General features: G+C 29.4%; 1 protein-coding gene and 1 pseudogene across 1 annotated transcript; both read right to left on the bottom strand.

Annotated features, from left to right (window-relative positions):
- Window positions 1-11,742: 11,742 nt before the first annotated feature.
- LOC110632138 (uncharacterized) lies at window positions 11,743-13,139 on the bottom strand (annotated as a pseudogene).
- A 603-nt stretch (window positions 13,140-13,742) lies between these two features.
- On the bottom strand, window positions 13,743-15,488 carry LOC110632149 (ornithine decarboxylase). Its single transcript, XM_021780266.2, has one exon. It carries the CDS (start codon window positions 15,014-15,016, stop codon window positions 13,772-13,774), a length of 1,245 nt encoding a protein of 414 aa, XP_021635958.2. The 5' UTR covers window positions 15,017-15,488; the 3' UTR covers window positions 13,743-13,771.
- Between the last annotated feature and the right edge of the window lie 6,856 nt (window positions 15,489-22,344).

Raw genomic sequence — 22,344 nt, 5'->3', positions numbered from 1 at the left:
TCCTCGAAAATGTGTAATACTTCTAGGTCATATTGTACTATTCTCCTCCAAGTTAGTTTAGGTCTACCTATTTATTTCTTTATATCCTCAACCCAATATGCTCTACTTGTCTAATTAGAGCTTTCCTATGTCTATACTTCACATGACCAAACCACCTCAATCTCCTTTCTCTCAACTTATAACTGAAAATTTTGATTCCTCTAAATCCTAAATGGATACATAGGCAAAATTAAGTTCATACACATTTTTCTAATTTTAAAAAAAAAAATTAATTTTATCTCTAATTTTTTAATAAGTTAAAGTCTTTATTTATTAAATTTTTCTTAAAAATAAGTTATTTTTATTCTTATTTTTCTTATTTTATTTTGATTGAAAGATTTTTAAGAAAAATTAAAATATTTTTACAAATATAACTTAAATTCTAAATCAACAAAATTTTCCTCTAATTTTTTCCTTTAAATTGCTCTTAAATCGCCCTTAAATTGCTTTCAAACCGTCTTGAACTGTCATTTTTCAAACCGTCCTTTAAACCGTTTTAAATCGGTGTTCGAACCGGAATCGGCGGTTCAAGAACCATCTTCCAAACCGTCCTATGACGATTTAGTTCAAATTCATGATTTCATTGAATTTGAACCGAAGATTCCTAAATCGTGGCCACCCCTGATTGAGGCTGCAACTTGTCAGAGAAGATAAGCAAGTCATCTATTTATAATACTATAGATGGCTGCATCTTCCTAGGCACGATTCGTGTCTATCAATGAATACTGAGTATGCAAGTAGAGCTGATGAAAACGATATGGAAGCTGGAAAGTTGGATCAGTAGTCAGTATTCTACAGTCAACCAAGCCTTGGGAGCATAATAAAAATTGCTATGTTTTAATTTCTAGATCCTGGTTCAATAGTAAAAGAGTATCAAAAAAATTTAGGTACCATATCTTCGCTACGCCTCCCGGCAGCTTCAGTTCTAGCTGATTCTAGACCAGTATCAACTGTTCAGTTTCGGTGGATTTAGGGCGTTGGAACCGGATTACAAAATCATTTCGATTCGATCTTAGTTTAATCTTATTTTAATTAAATATAATAATTATTTTGAAAATTTTATTGTAAAAGAAAAAAAATTTAATTTTAATTTGAAATTAAATTGAATTGACCAATTTCAATATGATTCCAGCAGATGAATTTTACTAAGACTAATGGCGCAGCTGAATTTTCTTGACCAGACATTTTAACCACAGAGTGAGATGTGGCTCAAAATTCAAATATCCTTCGCCATCAAGACGAATCTAATATCTTTTATTGTTTTTAAGAACAATTAAAAGATTATTTTGCATCAACTTTTAAACTAATTTTTGGAAATCAAACAGTGTGTTTCAATTTTTTTATAATAAAAAATTTTACCTAAATATAAATTATTATAAAAATAATAATTTTAAGAATTACATTAATTAACAATTTGTAAGTCAATTTATCATATTGTGATTGAAATCTTAAGAGTAATTTATAAATAAAATATTTTCTTTTTGATTGATCACTATTCATATATAAATTATAAAAATTTAAAAATTCTTCATATTTTATGTTATATATTAACTATTTTAACATTATTAACTATCCAACCCATTATTCTTTTATTATGAAACTAAATTTCCATTTTTGTTTTTAAAATTCTAAAAATTTTATAAGATGTTAGTTTTTGAATTTATTAATAATATAAAATATTATCATTTTTAAAAATTTCAAACTTTTCCTAATGATATAAAGATTAAAAAAAATGGTTTTTTTTAAAATAACAAGGGCAATAATATATTTTAAAATATCTTAATAATGTTATATAATAATTAATATTTTTATTTAATGGGATAAAAGAAATAAATAGATGATGATAATTCTCATTTGAATTGAAATAATATTAAAATCAACGCATCTGGATGACAAATAAAATTTAATAGCATATACCCATTTATTTCTTGATTTGATAGTAAAAAAATATAAGCAAACGCATAAAGACGTGAAATATCAGTTTATCGATAGACATGACATATTATGTCACATGTATTTCAAAGAAAAATTAATGACACGTGCTCTACTAATTGATTTATATTTATTTTAAATATATTTTAATGTGTGGACCATGTTATATTTTAGCTTACATTTGTAGTCATCATATTAATAAACTTTTACTTTGTTGTTTCCGATTCTCAAATATTTATTTATGCTTTCTACTATGCCATTTTGAATATTTTCAAACTAGTGCAAAAAAAAAAAAAAACCCGTCATTTTTACTCTAAATTTTAAAATTTGAATGATGAAATCACATTTTTATTTAAATATAATTAAATTTTAATTATTATTTTGCAATAAATAATAAGGATGAAATTTATCTAATAGCATGAAAATAATTATATTATTGATATTATGTAATATGACTAATTATATAATAAATACAATACAAAATAAATTACGAGTGATTTGATTAAAAAAATAAAAATTTTTAAAAGAATTTAACATTTTAAAAATAATAACTGAAATTCAATAAAATGCTATTGAAATAAGTGTTAAATAAATTCTTTTTCATATAAAATATTTGTGTTCTAATTATATTTGTATTATTGAAAGAGTTTATAATCATTATTTTTAATTAATTTTATATTTAGTGATAAAAAAAAGAAGAAGTTTATGACACCCCTATATGCATGGCCTGGTATATTTCACTGTTTCGGTGACCGGTATCGGTCCGGATAATTAAGAAGATTAGAACCATGTTAAGACACCTAAAAAAATCCTTAATGAAAATAAATAATACCGACTAGAAGGTTAAGTATAAATAAGAAAAATAAAGCATAAAAAGTTAAATAAGCCGAGAGTCACAGCAATGGGTGACCTTACTGGGAAGTAACTGCGAGATCAGTCATAACTCTAATTTTGAACCAGAAATTGTGACGCCGCAGTCTTAGGGACTATTGCGAACCTAATGGAAAAGAGAAAATCACAGAAAATAGTTGATAAGTAGGTCAAATAATTAGGCCAGGGATCTGGAAGAAATATCGAATTACTTACAAATTGGATCAGACCGGTGAGAGGCAATTTGGTCAAATCACTCATAAAGGTGACTCCTAACCTAATTGTCCAATAAAATCGAAAAAATGAAAATTTCGGAATTGAGAATTAAATTAAAGAACTATTGAAAAATTAAAGAAAAAGAAAAAGTAAGGAAAATTGAATTTTTACCTCACTTTGGTGACATCATAAATGATGTCAAAATTAAAATTTAATTACCCAATTTTTTTGACAAAGTCAAATACACATAATTACACATAAATACAAAAAAAATTTAAAAGGAAAATCACTTTCTTCTCTTCTCATCAACTTGGTCGAGACCCTCCTTCACCCCACCTCCATTGATAACCCTTCCATTAAAGCTTGATTCAAGCTTTTGATCCCATCAATTAACCCTAAGTTTTTCCAAAATTTTCCATAAAACCTTGTTATCTCAACTAGAAAAGAAGATTGAAGAAGAAAAATGAAGGAGAAATTGAAGAATTTAGAGAATTAGAAATTAAAGTTGAGGTTAGTAAGTAAACTTGAATTTTGTTGTTTAATTTCTATGTTATTAGTTCACTTAACTTAGAATTTAACTTAAAATCAAACAAAAACCATTATGGGGGACTAAAGGAAAATTTCGGCCAGCAATAGAGGGAAATGGAATTGCAAGAATTTGATGGAATTAAAGTGGTAATTTAGTTGAATTAAGTATGTAAACAAGATCTATGCACTTTAATTTCATTAGATTACACAATTAAGGAATTAAGGTTCTTAAGTCTCTTGAAATTGAGAGAAAAATTGAAAGAAATGGTCAATTGATGCAAATTACCTTAATTGAGGTTAGAAATGGTCACTTGGGACCAATTGTGATGTGTTGGAATTGGTAGAATTAAAATGTAATTCGGATTGGGTAGGATTCCTAATATGGCAGCTTGACCTAGGTCCCTTCCAGGGGCCAAAACTGAAATTTTACCTATCCAATTGGTGTGAGGCTAATTGAGAATGAAAATAGACACATAATGACACATTTTTCATGTAGAAACCATGCCTAGAAAATGACATTAATATAGTGAACAATTAGGTCAAATAGGGGTAATATGCAATGCCACTGTACCAAAATAACTAAAAGAATAGTGTTTGTTAATTTGGCCATAACTTGGGCTAGATAGGTCTAAATGACCTGATTTTTGTGGCATTGGAAAGGTATGACATAGCACTACAACTTTTATGAAGAAAATCAACCCAAATTCTACCCATAACCAAGTGAAATTGTCACCCAAAGTTAGTGGTCTAAAACTGCTAGAACCAATTAGGTGCCCATAAATTCTGGGTAACACCAATCCGGCCAGCCTTATTCAAATGGTCATATCTTGGCCTACAAAACTCCAAATGGATGATTCAAAAAGAGAATTAAAGATAAGATAATAAGGAACAATTTTAATGAAGAATACTTAGCAAAATTTCTACAATAACCAGACCAATGGAACAGTGCAAAATGAGGGACCAAAACTGAAAAATTGAGAATTCTCTTAGGAGACCTAAAAATTGAAGGGGTAATCAAAACCAACAAATTAGGCACCCAAAATGTGGTATGTGGGTGTAATTGAAATTCACATACCTATTAAGCATGAGAAAGTCAACATTTTGACTTGAATAGTATCATGAATAGTAATCCCGAAATGCAAATTTTTAATAACATAATTTTAAGTATATTAAGATTATAATTAAGTAGACATAAATTTATTTATTAGATTTATTATAAGTTGTGATACTGAAACACTGCAAATTGTGTGTTTTAGTTGAGAAGAATACGAATAAAGGAAAGGAAACATCGAGTTAAGGCCTAGAGGCGACTCCTACGAGATTTGTGCACAATATAGAAATTTCTGCAAATTATTTTGAATGAATTGTGATATTAAATTGTGACTTATTTGTATTGAAATTATTATTGAAAGGGACAATATGCTTTTGATCAAAACTGTTGGAAAAATAAATTGTGTGTGTTTAAATTGCAAAGTAATGTTTAAAAAATTGTTAAAATAGTTTTGAAACCACAGTGTCATGACCATATATCTGAATGCCTCACTAGCCTGACTAGTATGAGGAATTATTTTGTATTCCCTCTCTGGCTGAAGTATTGAGGTGTGTGCCAGTAGAGGAAAAATTTTGAATGGGTACCCATAGATTTGAGCTAGCTAGCCTTAGTATCCCTCATAAGCCTTTGACTGTTGAGATGAAAAATGTCACACCTTACCCCTCTGTAAGGCATAACATGATCCCGTAGAATACCTAATGACTAACCTCTTCACCTCCCCCGAACTCATTAATTAAGTGCCCCCATTTTTTTTTTTTTTTTTTTTTTTTTTTTTTGTTTGTGAGCATTTTCTAATAGGTATTTAAAAAAACATAAAAAAAAAAAAAAATAAATAATTTTTTTTTTCCATTTTTTTGTTTTTTATTTTTTTTTAAATTTGTTTTTGTTCTTTTATTTTTTTTTGAGAAACCTTCTTCAAATAAAATAAAAAAAAAAAAAAAAGTTTTTTTTTCACAACCACTACTTTCATAATCAATCAAAATCAATTTCAATCATTTTTCAAAATTCAAATCAAGTTCAAAAAAAAATAATCCTCAATTATATTTAATATATATTTCATTTAAATAAAATAAATAAATATTCATATTTTTTTTTTAGACACACAAATTTACACAATTTACAAAAAAATTTACAAAAAAAAATACAAAAAAAAAACTTTTAAAAAGTTCAACAAAATTTTTTAAGTACCATTTAAAGACCCATTTATTTACATACATACATTTATACATAATACATACATGAAAAGAAAATTTATAATTTTATAAATTAATATATAATTTGACTTTATAGTAGCAGCTTCTCTTCACACCAAACTAGTCAGTCTCCTCCTCCTCTCCTCTCTCCATATCTAGAAGAATAGACTAAGCAACTAGAGTAATACAAATAAACTAACAAAATAAAATATATAATAAAATAATCTTTATATTTTATAAAATTTAAACATTAAAAAAAAACATAAACATTTTAATAAAAATGAATTAAACATGATTTATGAATTTTCAAAAATTTCAATCAAAAAAATCAAAACAAAAAAAACATCATAAAAAAATTTATTAATTATCATAAAAATAATAAGAAATCACATCAAGGAGAAAATCAAACAAATCAGCTACACTAGCTTCTATATAATATATATATACACATCTCCATTTCTCTCCGCACACCTCACCACTTCACTAATTACCAATCAAAATAAAATCTATTATTAGTCACTATGAGGCTAGTGTGTATGTGGTGTTATATAAATATGACACATATGGTTCGAAACTCTTAAAAACAAATTTAACAATTTAATACATTTAATATACATAATAACTAAAATATTTTTAAATCAAAACATCATAATTCATTATTCAAATATATTTTAAATTATTCAAAAAATTATAAAAAAAAAATGCAAAAAAAGTATATAAAACTTACAACAAGCAACAAGTCTCCTCTTTGTCGCTTTCTTCTTTTTCTCTTTTTCTCTTTTCAATGTTCACACACACACAATTTTTTATACAACATAAACATAAATCAAAAATAAAATCAAAACAAATAAATTTAATTTTTAATTTAAATATTTTTTTCATTTAAAATTTTCTTTTTTACTTTTTTTTTATTTTTACTATTATTCTATTCTATTCATCAGTATATAGTTGAATTCTTAATAGGTTACCACATTTTGGGACAAACTACTTTACTCACACTTTATTTTTTGGTTTTGTGTTTGTTTTTTTTGTTGTTTTTCAAATTTATTTTTGATATATGGTTAATTTTTAATTTTTTGGTTTTTTTTGGTTTTTGTGTTGCCTTTTGTCACTTTATTGTTTATTGTTGATTTTCTTAAAAAGAAAATGTTTATTAATATTATTATTATATTAAGTTTTTTTTTTATTTTCAATTGAAGTTTTGTAGCTTTTTTTATAGCCAAAAATACCATTCACTCATATCGCTCACTTTTTTCGCCTTTGATTTTGATTTTCGTTCGTAGATTTTAATGATCAATAATTATTTTTGATAAAGTTCTTTCTAATTTTCTAATTCTATTTCCTTCTACGTTTCCACTTTCTAATGTCTTATTTTAATTATTCTTTTTTTTAAAGAGAGAGTTTTAGAGAGAGAGTTCTATGATTTTTATAAAATGCTCAAATTTGCATTAATGTTAATTTGCTGGTTTAATTTCTTTAAACAATTTTTTGATATTTAAATTATTTTTTTTAGTTTTTTTAATTTCTATTATTAGTATAATTTTTTCTCATCTCTTAATTTCTCATAAATATTTTTTATTTTTTGACATTTTGACCTAGCTTGACCAATAAAATTTTTTATATGATTTGATTTTCAAAAATACCACTTTTGGTTAAATTTTCAACACTTTTTTTCACTTTTGTTTTTTTTGTTTTTTTTTTTTTTTTTGTTTTTTTTGAATTTTGATTTATGTCAATTATTTTGTCATTTTTTTTATTTATTCATTAAATTGGATATTTGAAATTTTCTTTAAATTTCTTTTTTGTTTCTTTGTACCTTGACTTATTCCCTACCACACCATTACCATTCCCATTATCATTCCACACACTCATTTTTTTATTATTTTGACCATATTTTCATCACATTTCATCATTCAAATATTTTTTTTTTTTTCTTTTTCATTTTTCATTTTTCCAAACTTTACTTTTCAAATTTAAAACAAAAATTTAAAAAAAACTCAAAAAACAAAATTTACTTATTCAAATTAATTCATTTCAACTCATTCAACTAACATCAAAATTCAAACTCACATCAAACAATGTCTTTTCTTTTCCATTTCATCTCTTTTCATTTTTTTTTTTTTCAATTTTTTTTTTTTATTTTTTTAATTTTTAGTAAAAACATAAGCTTTTTTTAAAAAAAAAAAAAACAATAAAACAAAACTAAAAACTTTTCTTTTTTCTTTTCTTTTTTTTTTTTCTTCTTTCTTTTTTTTTTTCTCTTCTTCTTTCTTTCTTTTTTCTTTTTTCTTTTTCTTTTTTTCTTTTTCTTTTGTTATATTAAGCTTTCTTTTTAAGTAGTTTGATTTTATTTTAATGGATTTTTTTTATGATTTTTTTTTTAGAGAGAAGAGAGAGATTTGTTTTTTTTTTTTTTTTTTTTTTTTTTTTTTTTTTTTTTTTTTTTTTTTTTTTTTTTTTTTTTTTTTTTTTTTTTTTTTTTTTATTTTTTTTTTTATTTTTTTTTTTTTTTTTTTTTTATTTTTTTTTTTTTTTTTTTTTTTTTTTTTTTTTTTTTATTTTTTTTATTTTTATTTTTTTTTTTTTTTTTTTTTTTTTTTATTTTTATTTAATTTTTTTTTTTTTTTTGTTTTTTTTTAATTATTTCGATTTTGTTCATCCCAAATTTTAAAAATTAATTCCATTTTTCTTCTCGCTCCTTTTTTTATTTTTCACTTTTATTTTCTATTTTTTTTTTTTTTTTCTTTTTTTTCTTTTCTTTTTTTTCTGTTTTTCATGAGGTTTTTTTTTTTTTTCAAATTGAGTTTTTTACGATTTTTTCAATTTTTTTTTACTACGTTTATTTCTTTTTTAAATCGCTTTTTCTTCTTTTGTATTTTTTTTTTCTTGTTTATTTTTTTTTTTTTGTTTTTTTATTTAATTTTATTTTTTAATTGTTTATGTTTATTATTTGTTTTTATAGTATACCTGTGTGTTCTAATACTCTAACCTCCTTAAAAGTCTCACAAACAAAGTGTAAAAATATATTGATGACATGATATAACTGTGTGATTTTATAAAAATTGTTTTATGGTTTCTGAAGTAAAAATTTCTTTGATTAAAATTCTAAATTGTGTTTTGTGTCAGTTTATCAATTCTAATACTGCATTTGGACTAATCGTGATTTAATATATGCATAAATTGGTATTTTCTTATGTTGTGCACCACTGAGTAATCGTACTCAGCGATGACTTTTCATTGCTATCGTAGGTAGAGAGACTAGTAAAACAGCCGAGTGAGTTGCCGAGGATCATAGTACTACATTTTGATCTTTTATCGGGTATTACATTATACCCTTATTGTACATATTTATTTTGATGTATATGACTGTATGTACATGTTGTAAATTGGTCTTGAGCAGTTGTACAAAACTTATAATAAAATATTTTAGATTTTCTTATGTAAATTTAGATTGGTAAATGTAAATCAATTTTTCTTTATTGAAATGTAAATAAAATTATTCAATGTTATTTTTGAAAATATTTGAGTTGAGAATTATGAATTGTGAAAATTTGCATTGAATTGTGGAGATAGAGTAAATTTGTACTAAATTGAGTTGTGTTGGTGGTTGATTTTGATGAAGTGAAATATTTGGAAGTGTTTTCTACAAGTCAAAATTTTTTATTTTATTAAATATAGTAGGCACTTTGCCGAAATTTTTTCAAAATTTGCGGAAAAATAAAAATGGACAAAAATTTTACTTAATTTTTGAACTTCAATTAAATATTTTTAATACTTATTAAAAATGCTCACCACCTTTAAAAAGTAAGAAAATTATTTAAAAATCACTTATAGTGTATTTAATGGGTTATCGGTACGTAAAGTTCAGTGATTCATTAGGTATACTACGGGATCATGTTATGACTTACAGAAAAATAATGTGCGACAAAGTTCCCAAAACTAGAAACAAATATTGATTAAATGTTCACTAACTGAGTTACAAAATGTAGTTAATTCTAATATCATATTTTTACGAGGTTAACAAAAAGTGATTGTTACTAATGTAACTTCTAATTCTCATTAATATTATTTAGATACTTAAAAGAGAATATGTTAATTTTTCACTCTATTAATATTTATATGCTAGTGTTTAGATACTTAAAAGAGAATATGTTGATTTTTTACCTCATTAATATTTATACGCTATTAGAATGTTAAATGTTAACTTTGAGAAGCTTAAGTTAATAATTATTCTTCTTAAAATGTCAAAACTTATAAAGGCAAAATTTTTAACTTTCTATAAAACACAATATTAAGTCTGAAAAAATTAGCCAATCTCATTTAATCATTTTTTTTTTAAACTTTTATACATTAGTCAATCTCATGCCCTCTTATTTTCTTTTTATTATCGCGATTACAAATTCAGTTATACATATTTTTACAAAACAATGTGCCAAAATTATTAACGCTTGCATAATAAATAATTTTAATAAAACATACAATTTGTTAATTTTGTTACACTATTTCTATAGCATGAATATATATAAATTGTTAAATAAAATTAACATACAAGCATAAAGGCGCTGATATTTCCGCTTGTCGTCTACCATGACCGCAAAATATAAGTATCCACTTACTGACATCAAAATCAGAAATACATCATAATGAAATCACTTAAATTTATGTGGGCTTCTCTTTCTTTTAGACCCAAGTTGTCCTCTTTGCTTTTATGGGCTTCCCTTTTTTTGCAGGTTTTTTAGATCTAAGTTATACTCTTTGCTTTTATGGGCATTTAATGCAATATGGCATATTTAAAAAAAATTAAAAAAGAAATCACTGAAATTTATGTGACCACAGTCAGCGTGAAATCACCCCCATAGCATGCTAACACCTGCACACAGATCAAAAGCGACTCACATGAACCTATCAGCCTTTTCAGCTATAGTTACCTAGTTGAGATCTTGAAATAACGTTCAGCGTTTAAAATGGAAATTCTGGTCAATAGGAGATTGTGAAAGTGTGAAATGGGGCAGGACCATGGCTTCAAAGTCCATAAAGATTCAGAGAACAAAGTATCATAATCATTCAAGACTCCAAATACATCTACTTAGCTCCTTATATAGATGCCAGTTTATTCACGAGTTACAACACATTTCCAATTTTTTCAAGGATTTGATCCAATTTTTTCCATTTTACATTCACTAACTAACTCGGTCAAAACCAATAATGAAAATAAGAATTTAAAAGCCAAGTATTGTCTCCCACCCCCAACTCTAGTTCCACTATCTAGTAATAGCAGCCTTTGTTAGAACAAAAAAATTGAAATGACATGGGAAACCAGTATCGAAGCAAGCATTAAAACACAACAGATCTCAAATACCAAGGCATAGTCATCAAGTCCCACAAGTCCCTCTTGAAAAGTGAAAACATTGCTCACCGGGAGATAGTAGCTCATGAAAATAAGAGTGCATCAACATACTGATTACCTTGCCATCAAAATCTTAAATATCACCAGTTCACTCAGTTTGGCAGTAAAATGTCAGAAATATCACCAATAGTTTCTCCAGTAAAATGATGAAACACATCATACTTGTATCAATAGCACCTTTCAAGATTAATCACTTTATATCAATCAGGAACTGTAAGCTAACTAATGGTATTATCATAATTATTCCAGCTTTACTTGACTTTCATTCGTATCTCTTTCAAGCAAGCACGACTTAGTAATAAATGCAACAAGGTTCAAAGCTTCTATTCAAAGAAGTCATGACAAGCAGAGCTAACTATCAACAAAAACATCAAATCAACATTTTTTTTTATCCCATTTATTCTTATGATCAAGTTATTCTAAGGCTGAATGCTACAATATCCAAAGAAGCAGTTATTATGCCACCAAAAGTACATTTGAATTCCATAAACAACACTACGGCAGAATTCTCGAGATCAAGTAAGCATGGTTCCATGTTCTCCGTTATAAATATCCACATCTAATGTATGAAAGACAGCTCAGTTCAAAATGAATCCAGACTTATTTACACTAACCCACTGATTAAATAACAGTAAGACCCTATATACAATCACGATACAAATCAGTCCCAGTATAAGAAAGGAACTTACATTGAGAAATCAAACATTTCACCTCTTTAGATTGGAAATATATCATTTCTATCATCATCATCATCATCATCTACCATATCAAACAACTTGAATCCAACATCCCATTTCGCATCTCTATAATTGAAGCTCGGATTCACATAGCACTTCATCTCGTGAAACAATTTCAAATTGTCCACCAGCTTATGAAAAATATTACATCCACAGCACTACAGAACAAAAAACAAACAAAACAAGTCAAAAACTAAACTACAAGAACAATATAGAAATAAGGAATTCAAAAACCTATTAGGGAGACAGAATCACCTGAACAAAAACAGTACCATCAGTGTAAGCGTGCGGATTAATAGCGCGAGTGGTCCTTTGACCGCAAACATTGCAGGTGAAGGCAACGCGCATTCTCCTACGTGGCGATTTGGTGAAGAGGGACCATGGTAAGGTCGAATCCTTCTCCGTATCGGATCCTTCATCGGCTCCTGCAGGCATCGGGGGCCCTTCCATGCCGGAACCAGTAGTCCAGCCTCTTACAGAAGCAGCACTTAGAACCAATCCCATGGCCGCGTCCTAATGGCCATTATTACCCAAAATACCCCAAATGAAAACCAATAATACCAAATTGAGACGGAAATTAAATTAAAAACAAGCAAAATAGAAAATAAAACAAAATTTGAAATTCACCTTGGAAAGGGTAGGGTTGTTGAAGAAGGGGACGATGCTAGAATCATTGGATTCAGATCGGAGATCAAAATCGTTTTCATTCTCTGAATCGCAGGAATAATTCTGTTAACGAAAATGAAGAATAAAGGAGAGAAATTAGAGGGAAAAGAAGAGAAGGAAGGGAAGCAACATACTCTTGGAAGAAGTTTGGAATCGGAGGATTCTGATTGGAGAATCTTTTCTCTTTGGGAGAAGAAGTAGAGAGGAGAAGACGAAGAAGAAACGAAGGCAGAAGAGGAGCTCAGAGTTTCCATGGCGATTTCTAGCGACGAAGAGAGACGCTATGCTGCCTATCTCTGGAGAGGAAGTAATCGGCTGCGAGCGATGGCCTAGAATCTATGGGCCTTTCCGCTACAAACATTTGAATTGGGCCTCACTCTGACCCAAAGGAAAATTAGGGGGCAAAAGCCTTACTATGGAGAATTTAACATTTGTATTGGGCCAGTGGTCGAGATCTTAAAATTGTGAAAACAATTTGGGTATTATAAGCCGATTAACATTTATAGGGACGCTCTTAAACTTTTAAAATAATAGTTAAGAAAATATAAATTTAATTATATATATATATATATATATATATGTAAAGAATTTTATTTATATATATTTAATTAAAATATAATTTAATAACTATTAAAAATATTTTTATATAAAATCAAGTTTATAAACAATTTTTTTTCCAAAAATTTTTAGCTTTTTCTCTTTTTAGATCCATTTTTTAATATTATTGCTTATCAGCTTTGGAAATTTCAATCTTTTCTCTCTTAAACTCTATAAAAATAATTTTAATCATTTTTTTTCCATTAATGCATAATTGGCTACTTGTGAAAAAAATCAGTTAAAAAGTAATTATATTGTACAACAATGATTTTATATAGGATATCCTATATGAAATGGTAATTTAATAAAAATTATATATATATATATATATATATAAGTGAGTACTTAAAAATAATAATCATTAACTAACTAATCAATAATTTTTTATTTTTAAAATTTAATAATTACTTTTTTTTATTTATAATTTATTTACTGATTTATCATTTTATGTGAATTTATCTATATAAAATCATTGTAGTAGAATATAATTTTTCCCCTTCATTATATTCCAAATTGGCAACTAATATACAATATGCTAGCTTGGATTCGAGAAAGCAAGGTACGTAAGAATTGCTCCGGTGTTAAATCCGTTGAAGTTGGACCCAGCAGCCGCCGTATATGCTCCCATGCAGGGGAACACCAGCCAATCGTTGACCTGCAGTTCCGGTAATGGGTGACCTTTTAAAACCGTGTCAAGCGCATCACACGTGGGACCAAAAACCGTCGAGCTATACGTCCTCGATCCTTTGCACGTGGGGTTTACACGATTTGAAGTGCACGCGAGAGGCGCGCACGTGATAGTTGCATGATCGTATAAGATACAGTTCATGGAACCGTAAATACCGTCGTTAATCCAATATTCTCTTTGTTCTCCCCTAACACGCTTCCCGATTATGTTTGTGGCTAACGTGAAAGCCGATTCTGCAAAGAACCGGCCTGGCTCCGAAATAATTGTCAAGCCCTGTTCGTTTGGGAAATAAGCTTGAAGAGCCGATTTTATTGCTGTAGCCGCTTCGTCAAATTGTGAACCGGCCGTGAACCCGCCTCCAATGTTCAGCACATTCATTCTCGGCATGCCGAGTCTAGCTGCAGCTTCAAATGCAGTTCTTGCCGCCGCTATGGCTCCCCTGTATGCGCGAGAATGAGTGGCCCCGCTTCCTATGTGAAAAGAAACTCCAACCACTTTGAGACGCCCAACTTTTGCAGCTTGGAGAAGAGGGGTGACTTCTTCAGGAAGTGCGCCGTACTTGGGTCCTAGTGGGCAGCGAGCTCCGCCATCATCTGGAGCTTTAACTCGGATCAACAAAGCACATTGCGGGTGGCATTTTCGTATCTTTTCCAATTCCTCTTTCGAGTCAAAAGTTGTTAGATTGACACCAACACTAGCAGCATATTTGAGGTGGGACTCTGCTTTGCAAGGGTTTGCGTAAACGATCCGCTCTGGAGCAACTCCGAGGGATAAGATGCATTCAATCTCAACTCGACTAGCACAATCAAAGTTGCAGCCAAGAGCCGCTAGTGTGCCCAGGAGAGCCCGGTCGGGGTTGCATTTGACGGCGTAGAAGGGTCGAACCATGGGTAGTGTACGGGTCCATTTGTCCATGAGGGCAGTGACCACTCCTAAATCAAGCACGTAAAAGGGTTCTTTGGTTTCTTGCCTCTTGAAAATGATGGATTGCATGAAATCTGTTAAACCATCTTTTGACAGGATCGAAACTCTCTTACCCTTTACTCCTGGTGCACCAAGTATAGCCTGGAGGCTCTTGGGGCTTGACCCCATCGAAAGACCGTGTCCCAATACTAGAAAGGGAGATGAAATTGGAAGATAGAAGACAGGGAGATTTTTTAATTGAAGAGTTTGAGAGTAGAAAGATGTTGCATGTTTGAAGGGTATATATGGAGAGATTTTGCCAGGTATATACCACTGCTCCACACTTTGCTGAATGGAAAGCGAAGTAGGTGAATTATTGAGTTACCTTTTGAGCTTTTGAGAATCCACATAACTTTGATGAAAAAAATAAATAAGCAGAGTCAATATACTAATCGTTTACGATATGATCATTGAAAAAGGTTTGATCAGTTAGGTGGATTGGTGATCTTTTGATTTGATTAATAGAGTTTTAGACTTCTAGTTTGATCCAAACTCTAGTGGACTGTGGACCAAATTGGATGGAATGTTCATAGGATCCTGAGAGCGGGAGTTACGCGCAAGCAGCTAATGGATACGAGCCTTAAAAAGCCCTGATTCTCTCTATCGCATCAACCTTTTTAGATGAATTTGATCATGGCTTTGATCGGACGGCTGGAACTGCAGGATCAGACTAGAGAATATGGGACCGTGCAAATAATGTACCGCCCTGTCCTTCCCGAATCACTTTTTAAGCTTCTCCCTTTTTTTTTTTTCATTTGATTCCTAGACCTTTTTTTTTTCAAATACAATGAAGAGAATACAGAGGTAGAAATCTAAAGTCTGCGATTCTTATTGTCAAATTCATCCTCTAGCAAAGTATCCCTTCTGGAAACAATAGACCAACTGCTAGCTCTGAATTGCTTTTCAAAATAGACTAGTTAGTTCATTAACATACAATTATAAACGTCTTGTTTGGACTTTCTCTAATGAATATGTTGATTCCAACAACCGCAACACAAATATGACTTCTTCTTATTCAAAAAAAGCCTACTTTACTTCCTCATAAGAGTTCAAATATCAATTATTAATCATAAATTATGCTGAGGGAGGTAGTTCTAAGATTTTTCCAAAAAAGAAAAAAACATAATTTCTAAAACACGTGTTTCAGGTAATTAATCATAGCAATTGATTCACCACACCATGCATGGCCATAAAAATAATAAAAAAAAAAAAAAAAAAAAAACCCTTAAACTCTGTGCTCATTTAGAAGTCCTATTGCACTAAATTATTTGAAATAATCAATAGAAATACTATATATTAAAATAATTAAATTTTAAATTTGATAAGTATTTTCTCTGACAATTTGCAAGTTAAGTTGACTAAAGAAGAATCTGGGGTGGTTGAACATGCTAGGGTTTGTATCTTCAATATTATTTTCTCTGACAATTTAAATATAAATTTTAAAAATATTAAATTAAATATGTACATATATACACACATAATTAATTGAAAGTGTCTCATTCTCTGTGGTTAAGACAAAGTGATGCATGAAAACAAAAGTAGGAAAAACAAAATCAACCTATACCAAGGTACCTTTTGTATAAAAATCAAAGAAATATTATGGTTGAAAGTACCAAATTTAATTAATTATTATCAGGCTTATATTTATGTTACTTTGTTCTCAACATCCAATTCAATTCAAATACAAATAATGAATCCTAATTCATGGACTGATTGTAACCCAATGGAGACCGACCACCTACGCATGGTTATATTGTTGTCAAGTTTTTTAGGCAATAATGTTTTAAATAGAGCTCCAATTAATTCACTCAATCTAGCTTCTTGGTTCGGTAGATGATATTGCTTTCACAATAAACGTGTGGCGCATATGGAGCTTTTCTCTCATGATTAAGTCCTCGTTCAAGTTCTGGGAGTTCTCAAAGACCAGGGCTGTGGGGAAAGTAGGGAAAGTAGATAATGAAGGAAGCTCAATTCTTGCTCTTGTTAAGGGATTTAAGACAAATATTGCTGGGCTCTCTTCAACCATAATTAGGCAGCCATGGGATGATCCGCAGCAAAGCTTTTCAAAAGCTTCAGGCAATTCAAGACTCTATGTTTTGTCATCTGGGAAGTTGTAGAAACCGCGGCGGTCTGGATTGTCTTGGTGGCAAGGAAACAATAGAAATGGAAGTTGACAGAGAAGATTATGTGGCCTTTTTGCTAGAGCTACTTGCCTTGATTTGCAAACAGCTCTAGCAGAAGGTAATCAACATAGTTGGTATGTTTTTCAGCAATTACTTGAAGCAATTTCGGCGGAAATTCAGCCCACGTAGTAGACATTTTTCTTTTTTGTTGGTTAGGTATTGAGTGTTTAAGAAAAGACCTGGAGGCGTCTGGCTCAGGTTACTGTGCTTTTTTAAAGATGATCATCTGATAAGACCCATAGGTTCCCTTTGCGGCTTCTATAGCCTTATCTTTCTCAAATGTTTCCGCATGAACTTGCCCGCAACGGCAGGTTAACAAGGACTGGAGAGATGCCTTGACAATTGAGAATTATGTGCGCCCTCGCAACATCAAACCGCCGTTTAAATCAGCAGATGAACCTAAAACTGGGCTATAGTAGAACACCTATTGCCAAAATTTTTTATGCCCCTTCCTTGAAGCACATGCATTGACTGGTTATTCCCTTCCTAATGAAATTAACTAAAAAAATAATTAAAATAATTAATTTCTAGCTCAATTGAATCCGGCAGGTTTTGTATTTTACGTTGCTTTTTCATCTCTGTGCACTTGATAATGGCTTTTCTACATTTTTTTTTTTAATTACTCCAAATTGTTGGAACTCGTAGTGTATTGTTTCTGGTATATATATGGTGCTTTTGTTGGAAATTGGCAGTTCCCATTACTTACTGAGGTTTATTTTTTATTTTTTTTTTCAAGTTGACCATTAGAATTAAGTGGATTACTCCAAATTTTTATATAAAATAGCTGTCCATTGTGTTTAGAAGAAAAAAGAAAAAAAACTTTATTTATAGATAATGGTCTGATCCGGATGGATTTCAAATTAAAAGTAATAATTTGATAAATAAAATGAATATTGGACTCAAATTGGCCTCAGGTGTTTTCAGTTAGTTTTGATCAAGACAGTTTAAGGCAGTGTTTATTTCGATCCAATAACAATTTTTGTTTTGATATTGAGTGATTTAGTCCCGATCATATTACCTTTTTAAAAATACAGTCCGAATTAAGTCAAACTATTGGATCAAACAACTGGTTCTCATTTAGAAGAGACCAAAACCAGTCTCTTGTATAAAATTTAGAGTCAATTTGAGCTTATGAGTCGTTAATCAAGGCCGTCCTCTAGTTTAATCAAAACTGGATTTGATCTTATTCAGGAATTAAATCAGCCCTGACCACATCTTGATAATGAATTATATATCAAACCATAAAAAGTGAAGACGTGTTGATTTTGTTGAGTTCACCATTAACTACATGTGAAAACAATATTCAATCGTGATTATGAAGAGTGACATATCAAATTAGGATTTCATGATATAATTTTTCTGAGAGAGAAAAGACATAATAGTCCTACATTTTTATGCTTGTTTAGTTTCCTTTGAAGAATAATTTCGAGATTTAAAAATGTGTGGGAGCCAAAAGTTACAATTGCCTAATCATCATCTTCTAATACAATACCTAAAAATTCAAGCTTCTAATTACTTTTGAAAATGTAACCCAATAAATAAAGGAGCAGATTGAAGAAAAAAAAAACGGCGTCGGATACTCACCTTAGATGAATCAGGCAATGGTTCTGTGCATATGAGAATAAGGAGAAGCGGAAAAAAAAAAAATTTGAAAGAGCACTATGATATTGACACGGCTCAATCAAAGACCATATCATGCTTGGGATAAAACGCAGTGTTTTGTCTGAGTGAACCGAGCCAACATCAAAGTGACACTTTCAAGCAGAGGACGGTTGCAACTTGCAACGAGAAGAAGAAGAAGAAGAAGAAGAAGAAGAAGGTGAAGTGTTTTTTATGTGAAGAGAGTGATGAGAGGAAATGGGTATCTCTCGGTTCAAATTTAAGCAACTAGAAAGAGAGGAGAGGGAAAGAGAAAAAGAGGTGGTTGTTTTTGCAGGTGTGCATTAAAAACCCTAGGTACCAAGACCCTCATCAAGGACCAGAGCATTCAATAGGAACCCACAAGAGAACCTCTATAATATTCTCTACCAGGCCCCCCTCCCCATTCTGAATTTGTCTTTCTTTTGACGCAGACGAACAAACCAGAGGAAACAAACTGCAAAAATTGTTAATGATGATGGGAATCTCATAAGGCCATAACTCTTTTCTTCTTCTCTCACTCTCAACGGCATATCTTATTAATTACTACTAGCGGAATCTCATCTTCTTTTAAGTCTTTTTTGTCCTTTTGTCACCGCTTTCTTTGCTTCCTTCTTTTCTGGCTTCACAACAAATTCTGGTTTACGTATTTCATTTCTTAAAAGAGAAATGGATTTTAGATTTTAGCTTTTCAAGTTTGGATTGACGTCCATGGTTGGGCCTTAGGAACAGACCTTACAGACCCCTTGTTTAGACATGTTCTCATCCTCGTTATTGGGCTTGGCTGGATAATAGTTATAAGAATTATGGGAACAGGAGAAATGCCAACTCCTTTCGAAACAAAAAAGCAGATTGGCTCTATCTACAAGCTTTAATTAATTCAGTGGAACGATATTCAGTTGTGAAATTTCGATTTCAAGTTTAAATTACAACTTAGGACAAGGAATAGGAGATTATCGATTTGGGCTAATCATGACAAAAGAAGTCTATCATTCAAATTAATACGTTTACTCTTTCATCCTTTGGCAATCTATTCCCCAATTTTAATCAATCTTGTTCCCTGCCTCTGCCTGAGCCTGAGCTTTGCTCTTATCATATAGGTAATATGTATCATGACTAATTTTCCAATGCCTTAGTTAATAATTTTGTTAATTTGAGTAGCCAGTATGGCTTTGGGGAGAGGAAGAACTAGTCGCATTGGGTCCGACAATCAATGGGCCTTTCAAAACCTTTAAAAAAAAAATAGAAGACATATGAATTTTGTTACAGTTATGCATATAATGTGTATGTTTGGTTTGAAGGAAAATAGAGGAAGGGAAAAATAAAAAAGAGGTGAAAGAAAATGAAAATTTTCTTATTTGATCGGGTAAATATCACATGTAATTATGTAATTTTATGAATGTTTTCATAAAAATTATTAAATTTAAATTTTTTTCATAAAATTTATTGAATTTTAATTTAATTTCATAAAAGTCATTATAATAAAAAATTAAAAATTTTTAAATTAACTTATTGACTTATTAATTATTTTATAAAAAAATTATTTTATTTTATTAATTTTTTAAAAAAAGAAAAATATAATACATAAAACACATCCAACTACCCTCCTTATCATCAAATCCTTATCTTTCTTCGGTTTCAGTCAAATAATTGTAATTATAAAATAGTTAACAAATGAATAAATTAATTTAAAAATTTTTAATTTTTAATCATAATAATTTTATAAAATTAAATTAAAATTTAATAATTTTTATAAAAATATTCATAAATTTAAGCCATCGAATGTGATAATTACTGGACGAAAATAATGGCGAGAGAAGAGGGAAAATTCTCTCTACAATTGAGAGCTTTCAAAAATGGGCTAGCCCTCTTCGAAGAATCCTAAAATGAAACGCCCACTTATTTATGATGGGCCATTTGGTCCTTTTGTTGGATACAAAAAAACAACAATTGGATACGATGAATTATAATATATTTTTAATGTACTAAAAAATAATATATTTTATATTTATAAAAAAATAAACACTTATATTTATTTGATGTATTCTCAAGTTTTCTTTTGAAATTAAGGATGAAAGGTAGAAAAAATTGTTTTAAATATTAAAAAGAATTTAAAAATATTATTTAATCATTTATAAAATTTATTAAATTTTAATATTTTTAATTAATATATTTAAAAATGTATTTTTCTTTAAAAAAACTCTGGTAGCAAAAAGATATTAGGCGAATTCAAGAATCTTGCATTATTTTGGGGGAATAATGACACAATAAGGAATTCTGCATTTTTCAATGAATAAAGAATGTTATAAAGAGTAATTTAATTAGCCTTTTTTTACATAAAAAAAATCATTGTGTATGGATAATTTCAAAATTTTCCAATTTAAATCTCTTTATTAATTTTATAATTTAAGTTTATTGTCTAAGTTCATTGGATTTCCGTTCAAACCAAAAAAAGGCCTAAGGAACAAGGAATGGAGTTGTAGTTTGATTAGCATCAACGTAATGGCACTGGCCCACAATAATTTATTGTGTAATGACGCAATCCCAGTTTAGAGTTGAGATTGGAGGACCGTGATGGCAAAGTTGGAGGGTGCGGGATGGATATACGGGCCTCGTACCATGATGTCTAATCATTCTTTTAGAGCCTAGTCCCTTAGCCCTCCTCTTGGGCCGTAGAAAAGGTGGGAGGAGCCACAATCTGGTTTCCTTGTTGACTGGCTTCCAGGACAAGTGGGTGAATCATCTTTTCTCATCTCCCATTCATCACACTTGTACTTCACATTTGAGTGTGTAGTGCAATTGTTGGCTTTGCCCCAAACCAATCCTCAGCAGTTCACGAACTATCTTTACATCTTGGCAATGACCATCTTTTAGATATCTTCTCCAGCGTACTTTTAGTAAAACAAGAGGATGATCGTTCAAAAAGTTTACTCGGCGTTCTTTATATATATATATATATATATATATATATAAATTAAGGCTTTCTTTTTATAAATTATAAATTAAAGCTCACCCTTAAAATCATGTATTAAAAATTGTTGATCATGTATTCATCATAAAAATATCAATAATGTTGCTTATGCAATGTATACCAACAACTATAATTGGCCTCGTGCATAATATAGAGTAAAAATAACTTTATGCTGGAATCTGTATTGATTATTGAAATTATCATTGAAACATATATCGTGAGGGGTGATTAATATTTTATTTGAATCGAAATTTCCATTTGAGCCGTCTCAATTTAAAGACTATATTTAATTTTTTTTATAATTCATTTCACTTTAATTTGAAAAAAATATAAAATTTGATTTATTTAGATTCGATTTAATTTTTTAATGAAAAACAAATCAAATTTAAATTCTTGAAAATGACTATGCTTTGTAATTTGGAGATTATAATTATTATATATATGATTCCTTTTAATTTATAAAAGGAAAGAGAAAAAGCCTAATTAATGAACTGATTCGATTTAATCTTTTATCAAATTTAATTTATTTAATTTTTAAAATTTTCACACTAAATCAAATTGACCTCATCCTAATCTTTATATATTATTTTTAACCTTACATTTAATTTAATAGCAATATATAAATTAACACGAGTAGAATGCATGCCTGCGAAAATTTTTCGGAT

Source organism: Hevea brasiliensis, chromosome 12, assembly GCF_030052815.1.
Source record: "Hevea brasiliensis isolate MT/VB/25A 57/8 chromosome 12, ASM3005281v1, whole genome shotgun sequence".
NCBI lineage: Eukaryota > Viridiplantae > Streptophyta > Magnoliopsida > Malpighiales > Euphorbiaceae > Hevea > Hevea brasiliensis.
This window is presented reverse-complemented; position numbering and strand designations above follow the sequence as displayed.

Excerpts from the sequence above, each read along its gene's own strand:
- LOC110632149 (XM_021780266.2), bottom strand. The coding sequence starts at position 15,016 with ATGGGGTCAAGCCCCAAGAGCCTCCAGGCTATACTTGGTGCACCAGGA.